This window comes from Nothobranchius furzeri, chromosome 12 (assembly GCF_043380555.1).
Source record: "Nothobranchius furzeri strain GRZ-AD chromosome 12, NfurGRZ-RIMD1, whole genome shotgun sequence".
Classification (NCBI taxonomy): Eukaryota; Metazoa; Chordata; class Actinopteri; order Cyprinodontiformes; family Nothobranchiidae; genus Nothobranchius; species Nothobranchius furzeri.
This window is the reverse complement of record NC_091752.1, coordinates 65047796-65074990: the sequence shown is the minus strand read 5'-3', so window position 1 is coordinate 65074990 and position 27195 is coordinate 65047796. Positions and strand designations below refer to the sequence as shown.

General features: G+C 44.0%; 3 protein-coding genes across 4 annotated transcripts; all 3 read left to right on the top strand.

The window, feature by feature from the left end:
• The first annotated feature begins 3383 nt into the window (after window positions 1-3383).
• Window positions 3384-20255, top strand: LOC107376361 (uncharacterized). The gene is made up of 5 exons (XM_015945418.3): window positions 3384-3490; window positions 5316-5393; window positions 14205-14667; window positions 14764-15162; window positions 15629-20255. The coding sequence occupies exons 3-5, from the start codon at window positions 14224-14226 to the stop codon at window positions 19505-19507; spliced, it is 4722 nt and encodes a 1573-aa protein (XP_015800904.3). The 5' UTR covers window positions 3384-3490; window positions 5316-5393; window positions 14205-14223; the 3' UTR covers window positions 19508-20255.
• Window positions 20256-21176: 921 nt separating this feature from the next.
• On the top strand, window positions 21177-22363 carry LOC129152304 (mitochondrial ribosome and complex I assembly factor AltMIEF1). 2 transcript variants are annotated; one of them, XM_054750702.2, is made up of 2 exons: window positions 21177-21284; window positions 22114-22363. In XM_054750702.2, the coding sequence occupies exon 2, from the start codon at window positions 22151-22153 to the stop codon at window positions 22361-22363; it is 213 nt and encodes a 70-aa protein (XP_054606677.1). In that variant the 5' UTR covers window positions 21177-21284; window positions 22114-22150. The 2 variants fall into 2 exon arrangements, with proteins under 2 accessions (XP_054606677.1, XP_054606678.1); XM_054750703.2 differs by having other exon boundaries at window positions 21242-21397.
• Window positions 22364-22488: 125 nt separating this feature from the next.
• mief1 (mitochondrial elongation factor 1) lies at window positions 22489-25887 on the top strand. The gene is made up of 4 exons (XM_015945420.3): window positions 22489-22635; window positions 22710-22890; window positions 24409-24680; window positions 24756-25887. Exons 1-4 carry the CDS (start codon window positions 22489-22491, stop codon window positions 25587-25589), a joined length of 1434 nt encoding a protein of 477 aa, XP_015800906.3. The 3' UTR covers window positions 25590-25887.
• The last annotated feature ends 1308 nt before the right edge of the window (window positions 25888-27195 follow it).

Sequence of the window (27195 nt, the reverse complement as noted above, 5' to 3'; positions counted from 1 at the left end):
AAAGAAGGTTCCAGGTTCGACTACAGCCTGTGTGGGTTTCCTCACACAGACCAAAAACATCCGTTTTAGGTTAAAAGCTGAGTAAAGTTGTTTCTGTGTGTCGCTGTGATGAACTGGAGACCTGCCCTGGGTGTCCCGTGACCTCTCGCTGGAGTAACAGCCATATTTACTTTTTCATCAGCTGGAGAGCGGAGACACGCACATCTAACGATAGACATTTTCCTAGACTTCTCCATTTTTTGGTGGCGGTGAGGTGACAATAGTGCATTAACCACAGATTCATTTTTTTTTCAATAAAAAATGAGTTTACTTATACCATAAACATGGGACATTACAGCCATTCAAATAAGCAGACAGCTCTCTGTGACCCCACTGATGAACCCTAGTGAGGAAAATAGATGTTCAATAATTGGGCTTTTGCCTATGCTTCAAAACACACATCAGTGTGGTGTAGAGGTCATTGGGTTAAACTTACCCTACCCTTCAGCCTGTGTTAGCCTAACCCTAACCCATGAGCTTGGGTTAGCGTTACCCTAGCTGTAACCCTTCAGCCTGTGTTAGCCTAACTATAACCCATGAGCTTGGGTTAGCGTTACCCTAGCTGTAACCCTTCAGCCTGTGTTAGCCTAACTATAACCCATGAGCTTGGGTCAGCGTTACCCTAGCTGCAACCCTTCAGCCTGTGTTAGCCTGACTATAACCCATGAGCTTGGGTTAGTGTTACCCTAGCTGTAACCATTCAGCCTGTGTTAGAACCCTAACCCATGAGCTTGGGTTTCAGCCTGTGTTAGCCTAACTATAACCCATGAGCTTGGGTTAGCGTTACGCTAGCTGTAACCATTCAGCCTGTGTTAGCCTGACTATAACCCATGAGCTTGGGTTAGCGTTACCCTAGCTGTAACCCTTCAGCCTGTGTTAGCCTAACTATAACCCATGAGCTTGGGTTAGCGTTACCCTAGCTGTAACCCTTTAGCCTGTGTTAGCCTGACTATAACCCATGAGCTTGGGTTAGCGTTACGCTAGCTGTAACCATTCAGCCTGTGTTAGCCTGACTATAACCCATGAGCTTGGGTTAGCGTTACCCTAGCTGTAACCCTTCAGCCTGTGTTAGCCTAACTATAACCCATGAGCTTGGGTTAGCATTACCCTAGCTGTAACCCTTTAGCCTGTGTTAGCCTGACTATAACCCATGAGCTTGGGTTAGCGTTACCCTAGCTGTAACCATTCAGCCTGTGTTAGCCTAACTATAACCCATGAGCTTGGGTTAGCGTTACCCTAGCTGTAACCATTCAGCCTGTGTTAGGGTTAGGGTTAGATGGTAGATGGTTCATTGACTGTTAACACAGTGTACGAACACCAGCAGATGACACAGGGCCCTAAGTCGTCACTGACTGTGGAAGCTTCATTCTGGACTTCAGGCATTGTGGATTCTGAGCCTCCACTCTTCCTCCAGACTCTGGGACCCCGATCTCCAACTGACCTGCAGATTTTACTTTCATCTGAAAAGGAGACTTTGAACCACTAAGCAACAGTCTGGGTTGTTCTCTTCTCAGCCCAGTTAAGGTGCTTCTGATGTCTCTGGTCCAGGAGTTGTTCCACATGAAGGATAAGACATTTGTAGCTCGTGTAGAATTCATCTCTGTGCTCAGACTCTTGATGCTCCGACTCGGCCTCAGTCCACTCCCGGTGAATCTCCCCCAGAATCCTTAACTGAATTTAGCTCAACAGTCCTCCCAAGGTGCAACATTCTCTCCTTCCACTCAACTTTTTATGACTCTGCATGGACGCAGCACTCTTTAGAATGGACCTCTTGTGGCTTCCCCTCCTTGAGGACGGTGTCTATGAATGTCTTCTGGACATGTGTCCAGTCAACGGTCCGCCCCCGAACTGACCCACACCACGACCCTTTTGAGGCTCGGGGAACCTTTACTTTTCCTGGCATGTAGAAAAAATGTTTTAAAGTGTTTGCTAAAGATAAGAGGAAACACATTTTTATGATCAGCATCATGTTGCAGGTTTTAAGTTAAGGACCCAGAAGGTCTTAGATGATAGTGGTGGTGACTGCCTAAGAACCAGGAATCAGGGAAAGCTGGTTAACTTTTCTCCAAATGGGTTCAAATCCCAGTAAGAACTGGTTGCAAACAGGAATTAGAGTCAAAGTGAGAGAGGAACTGAGAGCTAACCTTCCTGTAAACGCGAGTTTCTGTCTGCAGGCAGCTCTTTCTTCACTTCTCCTCTTCTTGCCCACACGTTTATGTTTGTGCCTGAAAACGAAGATTAAAAGGGAAATGTCAGCCACAGATACAGTTGGTTTCACATTCACCCAGCTTGTTTTAGAGGTTTTTCTGCTCCAACACACCTGAATTATTGGAGGATCAACAGACTTCTGCAGGATGTGAGGAGGTCACATTCTATTCAATTAGCTGCGTTGGAGCAGGGAAACCTCCACAACATGCAGGACAGTGACTGTTGAGGAGCTCATTTTGACACCTCTGGTTTAGAAAACCTTCACTGGGAAGTATTTGGCGCTCACCAAGCAGAGGTTTCCTGCATCCCAGAGATGTTGTTTCACTCTCTCATCTTCAAAAGCCAACTCTCATGAAGATCTAACCAGATGCAAACTGGTCCTGGTGATGCTCTGATGATCTCCCAGGTGACACCAGTAAAACCAGTCCAGGGACACCAAAGTGAGCCATATAGCTCACAAATCCTCTTAACTCAGTGGTTAACCGAACCTGCATTATTTATATGTCTGCCCAGAGTTTATTCTGAAGCAAGTCACATTGTCATAAATGTTGATCACATCAGAAGTTTTAGTCAGACTGCGATTACCTTTCTGGTAAAACTCACAAAAGGCTAACAAAGCCACGCCCCCTCTGACATCACTCAGAGAAGAAGAGAAAGGATTAGTCAGCTTTGATCATCGTCTGTAATTCATGATTGAGAAACTCAGGAATGACTTTCTGTAAGCTCTGTGTGTGTGTGTGTGTGTGTGTGTGTGTGTGTGTGTGTGTGTGTGTGTGTGTGTGTGTGTGTGTGTGTGTGTGTGTGTGTGTGTGTGTGTGTGTGTGTGTGTGTGTGCGTGTGTGTGTGTTCTTGTACTTACTACCAACTGAGGACCATTTCCCCTACAAAGTGAGGAAATTTTTTGGTCCTTACTTTTTAAAAAGCTCACCAGTTGGTTTCAGAGCTGTGGTGTGAATTAAGTGTTAGTTAAGGTTAGGGTTTGGCAAAGTGGAGTCACAAACAAACTCCCAACAGATGTCCTCACTATAATAGAAATACAAACGTGTGTGTGTTTGTCAGAGTGTGTGTGTGTGTGTGTGTGTGTGTGTATGTGTGTGTGTGTGTGTGTGTGTGTGTGTGTGTGTGTGTATAAATACATCTAGACTCCCAGGCTACCATTAGGTTCTGCTGGTCCCTCTTGCCTTTGGTAATCCCAGTGAGATTTCACCTGACCTCCCATCCTACCACCCAGCTCAGTTTTACGGTGAGTAAAATAACACTTAAGATCATTTGCAGCATATTGCAGTTCATCGTTGTTGGTCAAAATAGTTCAAATCATTTTAAACTCTACTTTTATATCCATAAATGCTTCTAAACTTCATTTGTTTTCTGAAATCATTTGCCTCTGTAATTTTTTTAAGAGCATTTTTGAAAATTGTTTTTGCCTAAAAATTTCTTAGTTTTCTCAGAAGAAATAATGACACAGTCAATAGTTTTAAAGTGTTTTACAGATATTTTAAACTCAGTTTACATAAATGGGATTTTCACGTTTCAGTGAGAAGGTCCGGCGTTGATGCCGTCCTGCCTAGACCCTCCTGAGCCCCCTCATGTAAAATGTTCTGTGATGGGCCCAAGCTTTTCTAGATCCGCCTCTGTAAATAAATAAACAAAATACAATAAAGTATAATAAAAATAATTTTATAAATGTCTTCAATAGTAAAGTTAAATCATGCTTTTAGTAAATAAATCCATTGAAATTAACATTTTTAAACATATTGCCGTGGAATGCTGTGGCGACAGGTGGAGATTTAATATTTAAACAAGTTTTTTTTTGCAAAAATATGGCAAGTTCCTCTAACCCTGACCCAAATAAGCTGAATTACTGACATAAATTAACTTTTGCACCATATTCTAGAAGCAACAGTAGATTGTGACTCTTTAAGTCTTTTTTAATTTTTGTGTGCTTTGATTGCTGTTTTTATCTTGTTGTTTGGGAGACGCTTTGGTCAGCTCCCACGCTGTTTTGAAATGCGCCATAGCAAAAGATTGTATGGTAACGCAGAACAGCTTCCTGCTCCTCCGCCCTACTGGTTTAAAGTGGAACTACAACTGTCGTACACAACTGTGCTGCAGCCTGCTATCGCTAGCGCTAACGACGAGCTAACGCTAACATGAAAAAACTATTACTAAAATAAACCACAGCGTAAAAAGACCCAAACCGTTGGCCATAAAATATTATTACTTACAAATCCAGTAGCAACAAAGCCAGGTCACTATCAGCCTCCTTTAGCTTTCTCAAACTAGTGTAGGCTATGCTGATGTTCCCTCTGGTTTTAGCCCTTTGCTTTGCCTCCAAAGACGTTATTCTCCTACTTTTATGTCCAGGCTCCTCCATGATGCCAACAGCAAAAACAAACTTCTTCTTTTTCTACCTTTTGTGCTTTTTATTGACCATCGGTGAACTGATATAGCTATCAGCTAGCATAACAACTAACAACAGTAAAGCAGGTAAAGAGCACCCCCAAAGGACACCTACCTGCTCTACAAAACTGCAGTGTCTGGTCAGCAGAGGGCTGCAGAGTGGTGTCAGACGTGATCACCTTTGAAGCTCTAGCTTAAAGTTTAAAGAGCTGTTTAGTGTTACTTTATTAAAAGCCTGATAAAAGTTATTCTTCTTTAAATCTCCAGAAATTTGGGCCGACGCTCATGTCTTCTTGTTTTCTACAGATGCAGGAAAGACTCACAGGTTTAGGTATTAACGTTTTTCCCTTTAATGAGAAGTCATGTGAACATCTGTGAGTCCTGTTAGAGAACACGTCCAGCGGAGGCGCTTGATGACGCGCGCGCGACTCTGTCGGCTGCATCCTGATCTTGTGAAAGATGTCTCTGACGAGAGATGAGAGCAAAAGCCTAAAAAACTATAGAGCAGCTGAACTGTTCAATCATTTCACGTTGTTCTCAGTGATATCTGTAGAAAGACAACAAGGAGCTTGACAGACGAGGCTTTAGGAGGGAGGAGGGTGAGCAGAGACAGGGACCTTAATTGGAGTCACTGCTTCTTCATTATGAACCAAACCTTGTTTTTGCAGTTGGACCAAGTCTTCGTCCCACTGAGCTTTCTCCTACACGACCCTCCGGCCACGACTCAGGCACGCTCCTGCAGACAGGTAGGAGGAATTCAATCTCACATAAAATAAAGTTAAAAACAAACAACATAGAAACAGATTATTACTTGATTTATAAAACAAAAATGTTTTTGTATGGCACAAACCACCTAAAATGATGCTAATTAGATTCCTTAGTTACCGCTTTTATAACACAATGTGCTAACATCACCTTTAACCTTAGTTAGGTCATCTACGAACCATTGTTGGGAGTCTCTATTTCTATACATATCTATATATTTAGTGTTCTGAAAACAATTTAAAGCCCAAATTTGTATTAAATTTGGCCTAAGAACCCAAATCCTTCTTCTATGGGAAAATATACTGTGAAATAAAAACTGATTACATTCATTAGTTCTAGAAATTCAAATAACTAATAAATCTTGGAACATCTTATTTCAAGCACACTTTGGTGATTTGACTCTAAAAGGAGAATAAGTGGACTGTTCTGATCTGATAATTCATATCAAATGTTAATTTTTTTATTGGTTTAATGGTGCAGAATTATCCTGGCGTGTGTTTTATGTTCTTCAAAGGGGAAGCGAGGTTCAATCTTACCTGCTCTTTGAATGACCTCAGTTTGGAGAAACAGAGATTAGTTCTGACTGGCTAAATGAGATAACAGCCAGTATGTATCGAGGAAGGAAGGCAATCATAAAGTGGAAGGAAACGGATGAGAAAAGAGACGTTTGTTGCATTTGTGTCAACGAAAAGATCATAAAAACCACTTCGTAAACTTTAATTAATTCAGGACAATTAAAAGCTTACCCCACGTAGCGGTTAGCTTGCCTGTCCAACCAGAATTAATCTCTATTTGATCGGAGTCCGATCAAAGAGTTATCTATAACAAAAACTGGTGAAACTCCAGTAATGAGAAAATTGGTGCAAAAGTCCATTTATGTCAGTGATCCATCTTAGACAGAGAGACCATCTAAAGGCTCAGGAACCCTTTGCAGTTGCTCTGGATTCATTAGAGTGTGACACTTTGAGTTTGGAATATTGAACCTTTTCACAATATTCTAACTGTCTGAGATTTTGAATGTGGGGTTTTCATGAGCTGTTAGTCACGATCATCATAATTATAACCAATAAAGGCTGAAATATCTGGATTTGCATGGAACGAGTCTGTCTCATAGAATAGTTTCACCTTTTTAAGTAACACACAGCAGTTTCCTGCTTCTCCGCTCTACTGCAACCTGCTGCAGCTAGCGTTAACAATGAGCTAACACTAACATGAGCCAACTAATACTAAAATAAACCACAAAGTAAAAAGATCCACACTGTTGGACAGAAAAATATTATTGCTTAGACGTCCAGTAGCAACAAAGCCAGGTCACCATCAGTCCGTGATGTTGTAGCCCCCTTTAGCTCCCTCAAACTAGCGTAGGCCGCGTTGATGTTCACTCTGGTTTTAGCTCTTTGCTTCGCAGACATTACTCTCCAACTTTTACTTCCAACAAAAAAGCAAACTTCTTCTTTATCTCCTTTTTTTTAACTGACGATCTGCAAACTAAAAATGCTAACACACAAGCAGGTAAAAGTGCTGTTTTTGGTCAGCAGACGTCTGCAGGAGTGGTGTCAAAATGTGAAACTGGTCAATTTAAAGCTCTCTAAAATAGAATTAATCACATAAATTAACTTTTACACCGTATTCTTATTGTTTGAGTTTCACCTACTGACTGATATGAACCGTCCTGTAATGTAGAAAGTCCATTACACAGGTTTTTACGATGGTTGTAGGATAAATGAAACCAGGCTCTATAACAATTGTTTTAACGTTTATTTAAAAAGGGTGAAGCGTTTGGACCTGTAAGAAGAAGAGTTGGTATGCATATTGAGGATTTAAAGTGGTAAATGATTGAGTGTTTTTACTTACCTGTTTCCTTTGTGATTCTGGAGGTGTTCCAGCTAAAAGAGTCCCCGGGGAGCTGGAGCACCTAAAGAAGGTTCCGGAGCATTCCATTCAGGAGGAATGGGAGGGGTGACCTGTGAAATTGCTCTAGGAAGGCAGATTAGTTTCACTGAATGTTTTTAGGATCAATTAAAGATGTTTCTATTTTTGTATTGTAATTATTTAAAGGGACTTTACGGAGTTTTGAATTTTTATGCTCCCGATTGCCCCCTCAGGCCAAAAGCGTAACGACAGCTTCAATAGTAGGCTCGTGCACGAGGTGCGCATGCTGTACGTGCACACTCCTTAACGAAAATAACAGCTGAGACAGTCCTGTGTGTGTGTGTGTGTGTGTGTGTGTGTGTGTGTGTGTGTGTGTGTGTGTGTGTGTGTGTGTGTGTGTGTGTGTGTGTGTGTGTGTGTGGCCCGGAGGACAGAAGACAGGAGAACACGCAGCTAATTAATTAAATAATTTGGTTCTGTACCTTTCTCTTCAGCACAGCCGACAAAGGTTTAAGATGGGTCAGTCCTCCTGCATGCTCAGATCATTCCCTTCCCTTGCTTGAAAAATTGTTCCAAAATGAAAGTTGAACCCACATCTTTTTTTATCTGTGAATTCAATGCCGTACAGCGAGTCTCAAATAAAAATTTGGGCATCTTACTGTAAAACAATATACCATTAATGTAAAAAATAAACTCTAAATAAACTATGTTGACATCCAGAATTGAACCCAGGACTTCTGCACAGGAGTCTGATGTTTTACTAGGTGAGCTAAAGCACCAGTGACAGTCTTTGTATCTGTAATATTTATATCGCTGATGACAGCTGAAACAACGTTCAAAGAACGTTCAGAGCAAAAATGGCTATTTTTTTGCTAATTTGCAGGAAATATCTAGAAGAAAGTTCCACAGAAAGTAGCTAAGGGTCTTCAGAAATGTAGCTAGCTTTGTCACTAGGCGTTAGCAACAGCGACAAAGTGGCACTGCCTCTCTCTCTGCTGCTAAAGCTACGGATAGCAAATGCTACGGGCGATGCCTGAGCGTGAACGCGCATGAAGCAGCCTGCTCGACCCGAGCAGCTCTCTTTTTCTGTGATTTTACAGAAAAACAGGCAATCACAGTAAAAATGCCAGGGCTCATTCTACAGGACCAGGACATTGCAGGAGAATGTATGAAGAAGAAATTTATTATTTCTATACATGTTTTGGCTGTCAAACTTCCATAATGCCCCTTTAAAGAGATCTTAGAGATGAGGATGAAAGGATAATTTAAGAATATGGAAGGATTGTATTTTTGTATTTACCTGTGTCTGGTTTTAGGATTGGTCCAATTAGTCACACCTGTTATAAATACAGCTCTGTGTTTGTTGGTAGGGTGATGGATGGAGCGGCAGGCATGGATTTGTGCTGCCTAGATTTTAATTTTTGTAAAATGTAAGTACAATACACTTGGGTCTGCACTGGACGTCGGCCTCCTCAGTATTACTTTTTCCTCCGGAGCGCATGAGGGTCATCCTGACGAGTGCCCTCGGCGCCACACGTCCCTATAAGTAAAGTCCCCTGTAGCTAACTCAGTGTAATATGATAGTGATGATCACGAGAGCAGCTGAGCCCAAATCTATCAGACAAATTCTGGTAAGCAGACAGGACAGCATTGTGTGGATGATCGGAACTGATGCAGCAAGTCAGCTCAAATCTAATCCTCGTGCCGCGTTTCCTTGACGACCACCAGCTTTCAAAAGGCGGTAACAGCTTTCACGTGTGAGCAGATGGGTCTAGTTACCAGTAATCATGCAGGTCTGGGGGGGGGCGTGTTGTCCCACATGGACATGAAGTCTAGATGCATTCCACTCATGTCCACAAATTGAACACACAACAAGAGCTGTGTTGCACTCGGGCCACCTTAAACAGCATCCGGCCCCACTAATGACAGAGAGGCTGGATGTCACATGAAGGAATCCTGCGGTATCTAATCTGTTGTGTCAGGATTTATGTCGGAGTCTTTATATGAGTCGGTCTTCTGAAGCAAGACGAGTTTCGTTCCTCACTTCTGTTCATGTCTTGTTTGGCCAAATCTTTGTAGTTTAAGTTTTTTTTCTCATGTTTTTCAATTGACCTCCCCCATGAAGAACTCAACCATCATGTTCACAGGGAATGACAAGTAGGGATGGGTACCTTTGACATTTGAATCGATTCGGTACTAATTCCCGGTACCTAGGAATCGATACCGGTACTTAACGGTACCAATTTTCGATACTTTTGAGTGTTTAATATTTTAATTCTCTTTTATAATTAAATATATATTTTCTCAGTATATAACCATATTTGATAAATATCACAATAAATAACATACAACTGTTTGTATTTTAACATCATCCTTGTAGTTTTATAAGCTGATAATTAAACTGAAGCAAACATCTTTACTGTGAACTAAATTTACTGTGTATCTTCATTCCTTTTGCCGTCCTTTTCCATTTGATTTTTCCTACTGGGAAGTTAGAATTTCCGAGGAGAAAGCGAACGCACCATTAGCTGATAACAATGGTGGCAATGGAAGCTAACATATCAAGCTAACGTTATGTTAAACAGTTTATTTAGCTGCTGGAGCAGATTAAAGCGATGATGCCTCACACTTAGATCGTTGTCACTGGTTTCATCTTCACCCGTCGCATTTAGTAAAGTGAAGCCAAACTTTAGAACGCGTTCATGTTCTTCTAGTCGGAAATTCGGAGTTCCGAGGAGAAAGCGAACGCACCATTAGCGAAACGGAAGCTAACATATCAAGCTAACGTTATCTTAAACATTTTGTTTACCTACCGGAGCAGATTAAGATGAGGATGTCTCACTTAGATCGTTGTCGCTGGTTTCATCATCACCCAGTTACCCATCACATTTAGTGAAGTGGACCCAAGCTTTAGCGTGCGTTCTTTCTACCATGCTGCTCTGTTTACAACTGGCTCGCAGCGACCGACGACATAACGCTCTTGCGCATGCGCAGCTGTCTAGGCAAGTTCTCGTTATGAAGGACAGGTACCGAAACGAGGCACCGTTTCAAATGACGTGAATCGGTGCTCAGTCTGTACTATGGAATTCAGTCGGTACCTTAAAAAGTACCAAATTCGGTACCCATCACTAATGACAAGGTTATAATTCTTTATAACATCTGATGTGTAATAAAGGATAATTCTGCATGTGAAATAGGAAAAATGAGAATCTGGTGCAAAAGTTCATCAAAAGGTGAAACTAATGTATGAGACAGACTCGTTCCATGCAAGGCCAGACATTTGAGTCTTTATTAGTTATAATTGCGATGATCCTGCATTTTTTGTTGTTTCCCTGTTCCAACACAGTTGATTCACCTGTGCAGCAGCTCATCGGACTCTCCAGAAGTTTTTCTATTTATTTTATTTAACCCTGATTTAACCAGGGAAGTCCTTTGAAAACAAGTCTCTTTTGCATAGGTGCCCTGGCCAAGATGGCCGCCATAAAAATTCCATGTAAAAAACACAGTTTGTAAAAACAATGAAAGTAAAAACATAAAATTTTAACATTACAGGAGTTCAACCAAAATTAGTAAATAACACATACACGTGCACACATACTCACATGTATGTGTACACGTACACAGACATATGCACCAGCATACACACACATACAACGGGAAAAACATACCAGACATGATGCATTAGTATTACAGTGATTCAATCAACATTAGGGAATGTAAGTTTTCGTCTTGACCTACATCATAGGCTTATCCTAACTTCGGAAGCAGGGACAGGGGCCGAATGTGCCTGCTTCCTGTTCCTTTACTAGCCACTTAAATTGGCCAAAAGAGACCGGGTTTTCTAGTTTTAAGTGATTCTGTAGCTTGTTCCAGGCTGATGGATCCTGATCCTAAATGCTTGCTTACCAAATTCTGTATGAGCTCTAGGCACAGCCAGCTGGGGATTAGCATTAGACCGAAGTGGGCGAGTGCTGGTCTTGAAAGACAGAAGCCTACATAAATAAGGAGGCAACATCCCGGTGATGGCTTTATATATAAATTGTCGCCACCTGGTTAGTCTATGCTGAGCTAGTGAGGGCCACTCGACTAGATTATACAGAGTGCAACAATATGTACGACCTTTGCACCCGGTAATAAATCTCAGTGCTCCATGATAATCTAATTGATTCAGTTTATCAGAATCTAAGTATGTTAATCACCTGCTGATTGAGATCAGGGGTGTTGAAGCAGGGTTAAAAGTAAAACCTGCTGGATACCGGCCCTCCAGGACCAGGATTTGGCACCCCAGCTTTAGATGGTCTCTCAGTTTGAGCTGGATTACTGACATAAATAAACTTTTGCATCATATTCTCATTTTTGAGTTTCTGACTGACATTTAAATAAATTAAATGACTTCATGTGATTCTTTTTACTCCTTTGTTTTTTTTTTTTGTTTTTTTTTTTTTTTTGGCTGAAGGGGCCAGATGATGCTATTTTAAACCTTTGAGAGCAAAGGTGGGCATGATAAAATATTACAGTTGGCACTATTAAGTATGTGTTATTTTGGCCAGCCTGAATTTATACCTGGAAAGCACACCCACTCTGACAACTCACCTACAACAGGTGAGGCTGTTGTTGTACTGGACTGGTAGTCCAGTGGTGGAAACATCTGCCTTTCATCTTGTTTTGCCGCATCCTGACTCCCGTTTGTTTCTTGGTATCGGCAGTAATTTATTTGGCCAGCTGAAGCAGGTGTTATTTTTTTAATATTTTAGTTTCATTGCTTATTTTCTACAAAATACTTTGTGTCTCTAAAGTTCTTCGAATTTGGTCGTTTCTAAGCAGCATTTTAGTTGCTCTACTCTGCTTACCTCACATGAACTCACACTAGGTAAATAAAGAAAGAAAGTAAAAAAAAGATGAATCCTTACATTTTTGACAGTTGACCAGCAGAGGTGGAAACATACAGTAATCTTGGCAATTGTAGCTAAAGAAAAACAAGAAAAGCAGTTACTGCCGCGACCGGGAGGTGAACCAGAGCAAAACAGCAAGCCAGTCAGTTACTCTAACCACTAGGCTACCGAGTCTGTTGTCAAATGTTGGTTGCCTAAGACACATCTCCTGTGCTCACCATTACACGGATCTTTGTGGACAGAAATCATGGTTTTTACTAGGGATGCACCGATACTGGTATCGGGGCCGATACCGATTCCAGTATCGGTATTGGTAAAAGCTAACCGATACCTATGCAGTAAACTTGTCATTTCTGTTCACCTAATATTTTAGTTTTGTGATGATTTCTGTTTATACATTTTACTTTTTATCTACCTCACAGTCTTTTCCTGTTGAAAGCAGAGAAGAAAATAAAATCTGTCTTCCAAATTGTCATGGTCTGCGTCTGCATCTCCCCTCATGTGTCTCCTTGTGTTCTCCATCCCTCTCTAGGTTCTCCTTTTGTGTCTCCTAGCGCCCTCGTGTGTCCTTGTCTGCGTCTTCCTCATGTGTCTCCTGGTGTTCCCCATTTGCCCCCAGATCTTCAGCCCTCTAGGTTTCACCCTCCCAGGTTCTGTGCTCCCGTGGCCCCCTTTTAGTCACGCCCCTGTAGTTTTTCTTTCTGTAGTGTTTTCCTTTAGTTTCAGCTCCCCCCTTAGAATATTAGTTATGTTTGCTGCCCTTCTGGTCTTTAGGTTTTTCTCTCAGGTCATTTTCCTTTAGCTACAGCTGTTCATATAATTTAGTCTCTCTAGTGTTGTGTTTTTCCCATCGGTGTTTGAGGTCCCCCGCTTAGATTATTAGTTATGTTCCTGCTCTTCTTGTCTTTAGTTTTTATTCTTAGGTCATGTTTGTTTCCTCCCTGATTAGTAACTCAGTTCACCTGGTCTCTCTCTCCCCACACACCTGCAGCCCATCTCCCTCTCATCCTCCCCAGTGTATATAACCCTGTCTGTGTCTCAGTATTTTGTTGGTCCATGGCTCGTGTCAGTCTCGTTTCTCGTTGCTCTCTAGCTTCTAGTGTCTCTAGTTCTCTAGTGTTTTTTGGATCTCTAGTGTTTTCATTTGGATTTTTGGTTTTTGGCTCCCTGCCATCTTGGATTACTCCTAATAAAGGATTTTTATTTAATCTTCCACCTCCCGCCTCGTTCATCTGATTTCCTGCATCTTGGGTCCTAAACTTCCTCCTCCTGCCCACATCGTGACACAAATCATTGCATTTTTTTTTTTTGTTGTTGTGTGTGGTAGAAGTATCGGTATCAGCAATCGGTATCGGGGAGTACTCAGATCCAAGTATCGGTATCATATCGGTTTGGAAAAAAGTGATACCGTTGCATCCCTAGTTTTTACGGTGTTGTCTCTTCTTCACTTCACAAGTAATTGGTCAGAAGAGCCACTCTGGTACCAGTGGAGGTTTAAAGCAGTCATCTGTGATATGAAGGTCACATTCTCAACTGCAGCTTGAAATCAGCCGCTCTTTACCTGCAACTCAGAGAAAGTGACCATTAGTGACTTACTTTCAGGGGAGGTGGGTTTCTGGTGGAAGACTAGCTGCATGGGAAGGAGAAAGGCCTGATGGTGCGTTTAGTTTCCATCAACGCTTTTGCAGGCCCTTCCAAAATAATCTGAAAACTTGCAGCTGAGACAGGAAAATGCATGAATGCAGCCAAAAACAGGTTTCTGGAGTATTTTTTAACGAGGAAAAAACAATATCAGGTGGTAAAAAGCTCCAAAAAGTTGATTTTCCATGATATGGCCCCTTTAAAGAAATTCTGGAGTAAAAAAATCTAATCACACCTTTTTATCCACACATGATCTCATATAGTCATGAATGTTTACTGTGTGAAGTGCCTTGACACGACTCTTGTTGTGATTTGGCGCTACTTACATAAACTTCACATGAATTGATCACAGTTTTCTTTGACGTTGTTTTTCGTTTCCTTTTCTAGCTCTACTCCTTTCCGCACCATGGCCCTTCTCAGCTACCCCGTTCCAGACTTGGACGCCACACTGAAAGAAGTGGGCCGTGTTCTGCAGCTCACACTGAGCCCAGAGCTCTACCTGGAGTTCAAAAGCACACTTGACCAGCAGAGGAAAGTTCTTGAAGAAGCCCAGCAGAAATTAGCAGCCAGCGCAGCGGGCCAGGAGAACTGGGTGACCCAGCAGTTCAAGAGAGGTTTGCTGTCTTGTGCTGACCCTCTGCCTACCTCAACAGCCCTCCCGGTTGTTCTGCTTCCTACTAAAGTGAAGGAATGTACCCAGTTAGGGAGGGCAGCAGCTCTGCTGTGGGCAACGGCAAAGCTCTACAGCGAGCCCCTCTTGCTGGAGGGTGATACTCCAATGGAGCACACTCAGCAATCTGAAGTCTTTGCTGCCAGCCGTATTCCAGGCAGAAGCCAAGATGAAATTAGGGTGAGATCATTGCCAGAGCAAGATGCTGCCATTAAAATATTGCATGCATCCAGTCATATAATAAATGTCATTGACCAGTAGGGTGTTTATTCACAGGTTTACCCGAACAGCCTCCATGCAGTTGTCACCTGTGCTGGCGGAGTGTTCCCTGTTGACATCCTGAGGCGCCCCAGCACTGGTGGACCAGTTTCTGCACGCTCATTTGTGGACATCTACAACCAGTTGGCTCAGGTGATGGATCAGCCCAGAGCAAGTAAACAGAGCGATACCTCCATGATTTGCAATCTCTCAGCTTTAGAGCGCAAGACTTGGGCTGCAATCAGGGAAGAGATCCTCCAACAAGGAGGAGAGGCTGTGGCATCGCTGGAGTTAATGGAGACTGCTGTCGTTACGCTCTCACTGGAGGACTGGGATGCACCATCCGACCTGGCTGATATCCTAAATGCCGTGAGGCTGGGAGGAGACAACCATCCCTGTTTGCGATACTATGACAAGGTATTTCCCTCTGGGATTCATTTTTATTCACTTATATTCTTCATAAAACAGTAAAATTAATAAGATTAATAAAATAATTTAGATTACATTCCAAGAACTGCGTTCAGAAAGGCTTACTGTCGAACAAAAATCAGTGTATCCAAATTTTTCAGAAAACTCCAATAAAAATCTTAAAGGTGCAGCGTGTAAGAACGGAGTCTTAGTGACATCCTGTGGTCAAATGTGGTTACTGCAATCATTCACTTACTTCAGTTGCCAGTTATGCTGATTTTTTAAAATCTGTTTTATTTAAAAAGAAAAGGGACCAAATAGAAAATATTTTGTCAGTAGCAAATAAAACCACTTTGTAAGGTTAAACTGTGCTACGTATTTGGATTTTAAATGTTTTAAGTCTACAGTACTTTTGCAATTTTCCAACTAAAAAGCAAAAAGACTGCGTCTATATTTGATTTTTTTCTTTTTGCAGGTACTGAATCTCGTGGTGTTCAGAAACAGCACAGCTGGGATGGTGTTCGAGCACAGTGCTGTGGATGGAATGGTCGCTGGTCTTGTGACTGAACGTGTGTACCGTCTTTCTGAGACTGTTGACCTAAACCTTGTCCTTCATGACACAGAAAACACATCCAAGTCTGTCACAGTTAACACTGTTTGTCCAAATGCCCTACCCTTCCCCTTGCAAGGGATAAGTACCCCCCAGCGGAGCCCTACGTTAAAAGCAAACCATCTAGTCCTCACTTTTGATCTGCCTTCCTATCCTGATGTGTTTGCCACTGTGAGAGGGCAGAGAGGTCTGTATGATGCTTGGATCAACTTCTCTTTGCAGCTCTCCCTGAGGCAGACTCTTGGAGAATCTGCAGCCAGTCACATGATTGTCACACCTACCCACATGCGACACTACAAACATGGTCGGTGTGATCCTACATACTCGCTCACCATGCACTCTCGCAAGTTAGTGAATGCCTTGGCATCCAGCACTTCTCCAGATAACACAATCCAGTATACTAATGATCTACTGCAGCTGTTCCATGTTGCATTTATGGAGCACAAGAACATCATTAGAAACACCAAAAGTGGTCAAGGTGTTGGTCCTCACTTGGCTGCCCTGCGTCAATCTCTACCGCCTGATAATCCACTGAAAAGATTCCTGGTCCCTTTTGGATGTCCGTCAGTGTACCTCACAGGTGTTGATCTGATGGAAGGTGTGGAGTGTGGAGTAGGAAATGTCTACGCCCAAGACCAGCTAGCTGTAACCTACCTTGGGAAGACAGACAGGGTACGCATAATTCTAAATGGAAAAGGGATCTTTGCAATATCTCTGGAGAAGCTTCAAGAAACCCTTATGATGAACTTGAAACGTGTGATGCTTCTGGCTGTTAGATATGCCATTGCAAGTCAAATGGGAGCCCTGGAGTGTTTATTCAAACAAGGCCAGAAAGAGACGACTCACTGCCCTAAGAGCCCAGCCACAAGCAACAGCACCAACTCTGCATCTGAAAAAGGGTCCGACTGCACTTTGGTGATTCATGGTGGAGCTGGAGAAGAAATGATGCTGAACAACAAAGTGACAGATATTATTGAGTTTGCTTTACAGACAGCCCTAACTCTAGGGTCCCAAATACTTGAGGAAGGGGGCAGTAGTCTGGATGCTGTTCAGAGGTCAGTGGAGGCTTTGGAAGACTGCTTTCTGTTCAATGCAGGGAAAGGCTCGGTGTTTAACAAAGATGGCTTCAACGAAATGGAAGCAACCATTGTAGATGGTAAAGGACAGAGGTCAGGGTCTGTTGCTTGTGTGAAAAGCATAAAAAATCCAATCAAAGCAGCCAGATGTGTAATGGAAAAGAGTTCCCATTCAATGATCGTGGGAGAAGGGGCTGAGGAGTTGCTGCAAGGGTCAGGAGAGGAAGAGAAGCCAGTTGGACCAGAGTATTTTTACACTGATATACGTCACAAAGAGTTACTTGCAAAACTCAGTGGAGGCAACACCTTAAAGAACAATCATCCACAGACAGTTGGAGCAGTGGCTTTGGATCGCTGGAACAGATTAGCTGCTGCTTCCTCCACCGGTGGGTTGGTGGGAAAGCTGAAAGGGCGAGTTGGGGATACAGCAGTAGTAGGGGCAGGAATATATGCTGACGAGGAGGTAGCGATCGCCTGCTCTGGTGATGGGGATGTCTTTTTGAGAAACACAGTGGCACAGAAAGTTGCAAGTCTGTACCACAACAAAGGCTATGGCCTTCGTCAAGCGTGCAGGGAAGTGATGATTGAAAATTTGAAAGGCACATGTGCAGGAGTCATTGCTGTGGACAAAAAGGGGAATGTCATCATTGAAACCAATGCTGCTGTGATGTTTGTGGCATCGATTACTGGTGGCATTTCAAGAGTAGAGGTTCTAAGACCTATTAAAACCTTCACCAATGTGATCTGGGAAACAGATGAGCTGGTTGCCTACTTGAATCCCAACCCCTGGACTCCTGGGTCAACCATCCTTACGAGAAAAACTCTAAGTGGGGCAAGCAGCATCTTCCAGTTGGCCATCCCTGATTTCATTGCTATGCTAAAGGGGGCAAAAGCTGTATCAAACCTGCTGTGTGAGCGACTGGGGGTGCAGCGTTGTGCCATGGTTTTCAATCCAGCAAGTGATGGGTCAGCACAAATTAGATTACTCCCACTTCATGGTTTAGAGCAAAAGTGGAAGCCCCATCTTGCTGTTGAGGAGGAGTTCCATGGCCACAGTACTGGCTTTTGTAACTCCAAAAGTGGTCCTCGTTGGGATGATGACGCGCTGACCCAGGTTCAAGCCAAAATCAGAGAGGCGCTGCCAACACCAAATGCACCGTTTTGCTTTGACTATAATGGTGATGCTTCCGATGACAACCTGTTCAGTCAGATCATACGTGGAGAACAGCAACAGTGGAGAGTGTGGGAGGACAGTGATCATGTTGCCTTCCTAACACCATACCCTAACAGACCTGGGCTCACTGTTGTGGTGCCACGCAAGTCACTTACTAGCGACATCTTCAGACTGGATGATTCTGACTATGAAGCACTGATCTTAGCCACTTATGAAGTGGCGCAACTTCTGCAAGAAGGAATGAGAGCTCCAAGTGTTGCACTGATCTTTGAGGGATATGAGATTGACCATGCCCATGTCAAGCTGGTGCCCCAGTTGTCCTCTCCATGTGGCGCTAAAGCGGTCGAACAGAAAACAGAATTCTTCCAAAGTTACCCTGGATTTGTGTCATCATTGGATGGCCCACCTGCTGACTCTGAAACCATCAAAAACATTCACACAAAAATTACTCAGAACAGGGCCCCTCGTTCATGGGAAGACCCTCAGTCTCACTCGACACTTGCCATCAAAAACCAGTGGTATTGCAACTTGTTCCAGATTCAGAACACTTTATTCCACAGTACAGTAGAGTACTTCCATACCTGCTGCCAGTACTCCTACGCTTTGACTCCTCTGACCACCGACACCATTTCCTCCCCAATGGGTCTAGGGTCTGACTCTGAGCCAGTGTCCGTTCACCTTCTGGGACAAGATGTATACCTTGCTGACTCAATGCAGTTTGTACTTGAATACTTTCTTCGCTTTCAGGAGAACCTACCTGGAACCTACTATATATCTCCTAGCTTCAGAGGGGAAGACCCAGATTCCACACACTTGAATCAGTTCTACCACGTTGAGTGTGAACTGTTGGGTGACATGGATGATGCTATTTCCATTGCAGAGGGGTACTTGGTTCATCTCACCAGATCTATGTTGACAAAACACTCCGACAAAATTCTGAACACTGCCGGGACCCTTGCACACGCCACAGCTCTGCTCAGTAAAATGGATGGAAAAACTGCTCTTCCAAGAATCTCCCTGGATCGAGCCATTTCCATGATGCCTTCTGCTGACTGCCTAGAGTGGGTACAAGATGGCCAGCCTCTGTTTGGCAGAAAGCTAACTCGCAAAGGAGAGAGGGTTTTGATAGAGATGTATGGTGGTGCTGTGTGGCTAACTGACATGGACCACCTAGGTGTTCCCTTCTATCAGGCATACGTAGAGGGTACTAGGCAGTGCAAGGCCAAAGCAGCAGACCTTTTGTTGGGACTGGGTGAGACTGTGGGTCTTGGTGAACGTCATTCTACCCCTGAGATGGTACGAGAAGCCTTGAAGCATCATGCAGTACCAGAGGATTCCTACAAGTGGTACATTAGCATGCGCCAAGTGAAGCCCCTCCTCACCAGTGGATGGGGCATGGGAACAGAGCGCTACTTGTGTTGGCTGCTTCAGCACGATGACGTTAGAGACATGCAAATCATCCCTAGAATGAAAGGAATGAAGTACATGCCCTGATAACAAGACCAACACAGTCCCAACGGGCCTGTAGATGTGAAATATTTGGAGTAACCAGGCCAAAAGTGAATTCTGAACTTACAAATGATCCAGTGATGCAGAAAGTAATGTTTTGATCCATATTAGGGCTTTAAAAAAAAGATAATTATAAGAAAATCGCTGTAGCCTTTAGCTCGGGTTATTGTTGGAGATGAGAACTAAAAAATAAACAGAAGACATGATTCAAAAGAGCTAATTAGCTTAATCAGATTGAATTGAAAGTCTAACTGTTTTTCTATTTTTTGTGTGGGACAAAATATGCATATAAGTAACATTTAAAAAAATTTCAAAAGCAGCATTTATAGTTTTATATTTTGATCAGTTTTGCTGATATTTTTAACATTTTTCAATATTCTTCAGTCAATTCAATCAAATTGTTTTTTCTTAATGATTGTTTTTAAAGTAATATGAAACACACACCAATGATGTTATGATTAAATATTCAATTTTCAATAAATATCTTATGACAATTCACAAATCAGGATGAAAAAGTGTTGATACAATTGCTACACTGTTTGTTGACGTAAAAAGTTGTTTGCTCACCAGATTTTTGTGCACATTTAAGTGTTTGTCTTGAAAATGAGAATTGTTAACTGCTCTGTAATGGTTCACAGCAATCCTGCAATATATTGTAAAGCTGGTTGGAATCATCAACACTATTACCAATTATAATAATGTTGGACAATGTTTAATAAATGATTTTCATGCAGCAAAGTAATGAACAAGTGTTTTTAATACCTTAGATCATTTTCTGACTGTTGCAATTATGCCAGCCAAAATGACTGAGTGCTAAACTAATGACTATGGATATAAATGCATGGGGAAGGGGTGTGTGTTTGCTGGAATATCACAAACTGCAATTACGAGTACATCTTTCTCCTCCCCAGCACTCTTTGTGAACTTTTTGTTTACTTTTAAAGTAATCAGATGAAATCTTCATTTAAAGAGCAAGTCACCCCCTACCAGAGTCTAACTCCACTCCCACTTCATGTTTGAAAAATGCAACAAATACTGTTGCCTGGCAGACCGAGAAGGCGGAGCCACTAACAAATACACACACACACAGGCTCATGACAGCATTGTGACATCATAATGTACCAGTTTACATCATAGCATACCTCTTAGCCAATAGCGATGGCAGATTTAAATTAAAATACAGTGCAGAGTTTTTACCTGACAACGGCACAACACTGCCAGTTTTAGGCAAAATATTTAAATTAGATGAACTGAAGTGCCAAATTATTGACTACATGTGTCTGCAGCATGATTAGACACTCGTTTCTTTTGTTTATCAGCAAAAAAGTTTATTTGGGGGTGACTTGCTCTTTAACTATCTGAATGAAAGGGTGAATGTTAATTAATAGTTTATATTTTAGCAATAGTTTAATAAAATAAAAAAATAATCAGTTGTATATGGGTTTGTTACAGTCAGACACACCTATGCTGTCTAACATTTAAGGTGGTAAAGAATTTGTTCATTTCACCAAATAAATTAACTAAATATTTTATTTAAACTTTATAAAAAATGTCACCTGGCAGACTTTTCAGTAATTTAATCAAAAAGTATTTTAAAATGCCTCAAAATTTGTTAAAATTTAGCTAAATCTTGGGGGGGCGTAACCCGGATGTGGATTTTACGTAAGCCTTTTTGCTTCCGGTGTCACCATCATACGTGACCCCCGGCTGAAAAGAAGAGCGGCTTCTTTCATAACATTAACTCTGGTTTATTTTCCGATACGTAAGTTGCCTCTTGATGATTTTTAAACGTTTCTACATCTGCGTTGCTGCTTTCACACGTAGCCAGATTACTCTACGCCTGCGGTGGTGTGCGCCAGGCTGTTTGAACGTAAGGTCAGCGCTAACTCACGCCGCTAAAATAAGCTAACCACTAGCTTCCACAGAGATGAGTGACTTTCTTTTAGGCCAGCCATTTTCTACAGGCCGCTGAACATCAGATGGATTTGCAATATTATACCGTTTCATCTGAGGAAACCGGATTACACAACCGTTACAGCAACCTAACGGAAAACGCCTGCTCGCGGGAATAATCTGTTAATTCTGTCGCTGCCGTGGCGGACGCGACCGCTACAACAACGTGCAAAAGTTTTAAACCACGTTTAATTTTTTTATATGCAGTCTCCTGTGAGCCAGGCCTCTTTGTGTTATTAAAATGATTGTTTTCCTGTTCCCCAGCTATGTGACGGTTTACTAAGTGTTATTTTAGCTTTTTGGCAGCGTTTTCCAGGCCCTGTACCAGACACGTTGATCAGTTTAAGCTTGAACAAACAGGAATGTTTACAGGTGAGGCACAACAGCAGAGTCAGACCTAAAAATAATACGGTGGAGCTTCTTAAAGTAGTTTTTTGAAGAAAGAAACCTAATTACGTTTTAAGAGGGCCTTAGAGAGATGCATTAATCCATAGGTGATGTCTGGGATTCACCTTGTTGGAGCTAAAGTGTGTGAATGAGAGAGAGAGAGAGACCCTCCGCTCTCGTGACCATCTGTGCAGGTTGATCATCACATTTCTCATGTCTGTACCGGCGTCTCCCATCTGTCCTCCAATCAGGTTCCAGGGTGGCTCCCCCCTCCATGTGTGATCCCTGATGGGCAGCTGGTCTCGCAGTGCCGTGCTGGAGCTGTACAGGGCGCTGCTCCGCGCCGGACGCCACCTTCAGTACACAGACAGGAACTACTACCGCCGGGCCGTGGCTCGGGAGTTCCGGCGCTGCCGGGACCTGAGCGTGCCTGAAGACAAGGAAGAGGCGCTGAAGAGAGGCCAGTTCTTCCTCAGCAGTGGGCTGGGTGGGCTTATGTAGGGGAGGGGGCTCCGTGAGCCGTCTGGAGGTGCGTCACTCAGGTGGGTTCACGCAGAGAAAACACCCCACAGCATGGCGGCTGTTTGGGTCACTTCTGATCTGGTTTTGTCTCGGCCAGCAGAGGGATGGCGGGGGTGAACGGTGACCGTAAAGGAAAAAAAGACGACAACGGCCTCGGGACAGCCATCGACTTCATGCTCTCCAATGCTAAGCTGGTGCTGGGGGTGGGCGGGGCGGCCATGCTCGGCATTGCGACGCTGGCTATGAAACGAGTAAGTGTGAAGATCTCGATCGGCGTGGCGCGTGAAAGCGGTCTGCTTCAGCTCACCTGATTGTTGCTGTACAGATGTATGACCGCGCCATGAGCGCCCCCACCAGCCCCACCAAGATGGAGAAAACTGGGAAGAGGAGCTGGGAGGAGCCTGCCTGGATGGGGTCATCCCCACGAGTACTGAACCACGACATGAAGTTCACGGTCAGCAGGTCCCTCCAGTCGCTGCCCACTTCCTCACATTCCATTGAACCAGGTGAGGCGAGAGCTCGGTTTTTTTATGTCGTAACATTCGTGGTCGTAGGCTTGACTTTCAGCCACGCGTCTTGTTTTAATCTTTCAACAGACGGCCTCCTTGGAGGATTCTTCCTCTTTCTTTACAGTGGGTTGCCTTCTGTCTCCCCGCAGGCCCCAAACTCACCTCTTCTGGTGGTTTAGTGGGATTAGCTGTAGAGGAGTAGAACCGTCATGTCAGAGTAGTGAAATAATCTAGGGTTGTCACGGTATGAAAATTTAACCTCACGGTTATTGTGACCAAAATTATCACGGTTTTCGGTATTATCGCGGTATTTTTTAAACGGTGTTGCATATGTTCAGAAAGCATTGATAGTCCTGTTCTACACAAACTGAAATAGTTCTGAAAAGGTTTAACAGTGTTTATTAAACCTAAAATAACACAAAGCCTTAGCAAAAGTGCAACTTTTCACAAGTAAAGGAACAAATAGCTTATTTTTCTGGAACATGTTACAGTAGTCAGTGCAGGTTTAAATGATACAAATCCAAACATTCAAAACATAAACAATATGTAAACAAATCAAAGAAACACCACTTGTTTTCTCATATACTTGTTTTCTTCATTATCAAAATGAAAATCTAAAACTCCAGTCCACACTTGACTTGAGCACTGTACAAGTCAACCTTAAAAAAATATGTATTTAAAACAAATAGCCACTTTAAACAAATTACTAAAATAACTACTACACTATGTAATCAAATCCAAATGTTCAAGTATAAATGGCATTGAATAAGTAAACAAATCAATGACAAGGAACTAATTGTATATTTCTCTTCATCATCAACAAATAAGATGCTTCATCCAGCAACAGGGTGTCCGTGACACGGTTTAAATGCTGGCAGAGGACGCTGCGGCTGCAGTATATAGTGACTCGTTGCATTCTCCGTCAACCAAAAGTCCTCGCGTCATGCATTTCAGCTAAAATGCTAATGTTAACTTACCTTGCACTGGCTGTAGAGACGTGGGTGATCGTCACGCAGATGTGCCATTAGATTCGAAGTGTTGCTGCCTTTTGCAGACACTTGTTTCCTGCACGTTCTGCAAACGGGATAGCAGTCTTCTATTAACTGTCCCTCAGCATTTTTCAGAAATCCCAAATATGCCCATACTTCCGATTTAGTCTTCTTTGGGGGCTGATGGATGTCCTGGGCGCTGCCGTCTCCTCCTTCGGCCATTATTTCAGCTTCAAAGTTTTGGTGCCGTTGCAAATTAAAAAGTGCGTGTGCGCGCCGCGGGAACTTCAGCTGAAGCGACGGTGGCTGGTAAGGGTCATCGCGCCGAAACCGCGGCCACGGTAAACCCACCGAGATAATATAGTTTTTTAAAAACTGGACGGTTATTTTTATTGTCAACTTTTTTACCGGGGTTTACCGCTATACCGGTTACCGTGACAACCCTAAAATAATCTCCTTCCTCCTCCTCAAACGTTATTTTCTTCTACAGGAGTTGTTTAAACTTGTCTTTTTCACACATGTTCAGATGGTCTGAGGAGAGCTGTGGGTCGCTCTGCCGCGGGACGAGGCGGCTCCGCCCAGTCCGACCTGCTGCGGGCTCGGATGCGTCTCTCCCTGCAGGAACGCCTGTGGGACTTCTACCGGAACTGGGTCAACATCTCTGCCGAGGAGCAGGCTCTGGCCAGGAAGGCGGCTCTGGACATCTGCGCCGAGCTCAGGGTGTTTCTTCACGCCAAACTCCCGGACATGCCGCTGCGGGAGATGTACCTGAGTGGAAGTCTGTACGACGACCTGCAGGTGAGCAGCTTTAGCTCATTATCGTTTGGAGTGACACACAATCGCAGATCGGTTCTGAGTCTGATCTCCTCACAGGTGGTGACGGCGGACCACGCCCAGCTGATGGTGCCTCTGGTCCTGGAGAAGAACCTGTGGTCGTCCATTCCCGGGGAGGACACCATCATGAACGTTCCTGGGTTCTGGCTCGTCCGCAGGGAGAACCTGGAATATTTCCCAAGGAACAGCAGCTACTGGGACCGCTGCATGGTGGGGGGTTACCTCTCCCCTAAATCGCTCCTTGAGGTTTTCGACAAGCTGGTCTCCGGCTCCATCAACTGGCCGGCCATCGGGAGCGTCCTGGATTACATCATCCGTCCCGTGGTTCCCTCTGAGACCCTGACCCTTGAGGTCCAGTATGAGGCAAACCGGAGGCTTTATGTGGACTTCCTGCCTTTGCTCGTGATGGAAGACGGAACGTCGCTCATCGCCAAACCGCACCGGCTCGCTGCGGAGCGCCACGAGAACCTGTGGCGGCAGAGCTTCCGCGTGGGTGAGACGGCGCGCCTCAGGGCACTGGATCAGGAGGACGGCGGCTGCCGGTGCACCTGCCTGAAGGTGGCCAAGGCCGTATGCAAGCTGGACCCCGCCCTGAACCGACTCAACTCCAGCCAGCTCACCAACGCCATCCTGCTGCTGAGCCAAAAGGAAGGAGACTGGACGCAGGACGCGCTGGCTGACCGCTTCCTGCAGCTGCTGCGAGCTCTGGTGGAACACCTGGAGGCCGGGAGGCTGCCCTGCGCCCTCGCTCCTAAAGTCAATCTGTTCTGCGAGCTGACCGAACAGGAAGTGGACGAACTGGGCTACACGCTCTACTGCGCCCTCTCAGATCCCGAAGGGCTTCTCAGAACCGCAGAACCACACCTCCCCTAACAGGAAACCGGCGCTGAGACGGAAGCGTCGGGTTAAACATTCATCAGAAACAAAAACGCTGCATGAGACGGGTCTCGTGTCGGGCCGGTCTGACTCTTCACATCACAGCTGTTCGTATCCAAACATCTCAGAGGAGAGCGGAGGGACTTCTCAGAGCCGTTGCATTAAACCGGACTGAGCATGCTCAGTGGAGGGCAAACCAAGGCTTCAGAGCATTTTAGTAACAAGTGTTCCAACGGGTTTGTGTCGCAGCACCAACAGACCAAAACGTGTGTGTGTGTGTGTGTGTGTGTGCCAACAGTACCGAGCTCTGGACCGGACTCATAATCCGGGTGGGTCTGCTTCCCCTCCGCCATCCTTAAAGTTCTCCACTTCTAAATCGAGTTTCGTTCATATTCTGGTCTCTTGGATCGCGTGTGGGAGACGTGGCGTGTTTCAGGTAGCTGCAGTTGCGCGAGTCACCGTCATGAGTAAAAAATAGAATGAAATATAGAACAAAAGATGGACGACGGGAAACAATTTTAAAAGAATAAAATGTGGATAATTGAAACCCCAGCCAATGAGTAGCCTGACTTAGCCGTGGGGGTCATGTGACGTCACACACAGAGGCTCTGTTATAAACTGGAGGTTTGTGGTTCCGTGTTCCCGTCGGTGCCGTGGATCAGGATCACGGGAAGATCTGACGCTTCTGCTGGAGCTGTTCTGACCCGCTGGGTTGAAGCCGTTGGCGCTTCCTGAACATCTTTTGTTGTGAATCTAAGTCTTTAAACCAGTATCTCACTGGGCTGTAACTGGTGGGGACAGCCTTAGGGCCTTTATTCTTTACCTGCTCGGATCCGTTGTCTTGGTGTGGTACGGCAGCACACGAGCGACCTATCGTCTACGTACCGTACGTTAAGGCAAATCCTTACAGGAAGTGCTGTAACTCGCCTGAATCTGATGGTAGCGGAGCCCCGAGTGCCTCCTGATTTCCTGTCTCCATCTTCTCAGTGAGGTTCTGGTTTTAACCCTACGGTCACTAAACCCCAGCAGGAGTCCGCCTTAAACCGCGATGAACGGATCGGTGCAGACGCGGCGCTCAGAGGATCCTCGGTTACACAACAGTAGCTATTTTAGCCAAAGTGTTCGTTAAAGCGTCTTAAACCAAGCTTGCCGAGTCGTATTAAGTCAGCTGAAGCGCTGTGGAGCGTGTGTTGTCCAAAAGTAATCTCATGGCGGCTTTTCATTGTCACTGTTAGCCTTAGAGAACGTCTCCTCATTCCCCACCGCTCTGTTGGTTAAAGCTCAGACATCTGAGTTGCTAGTGGGTCTATTTAAAGAATCATTCAGATCAAAGATGACTATTTTTGTATTTATTCTACATTTGTAACCAAAAAGGCGTCTATTTATTTCCACTGATGCAGCTGGATGTGGCTCTGTGGTGACGTGTCCGTCTGAAGCGTCTTCCTTCGCTGAGCGAGTTAAAGCTACTGAATACGAGAGGGGTCGCCGCGCCACGTTTGCATCAAAGCCCCAAACGGATCACTACGCTAACGTGTTCTAGCCGTCACCTTTGACCTTTGGTTGTAATTAGCTCTGGACTTGAACAATGTGGCACTTTGTGTAA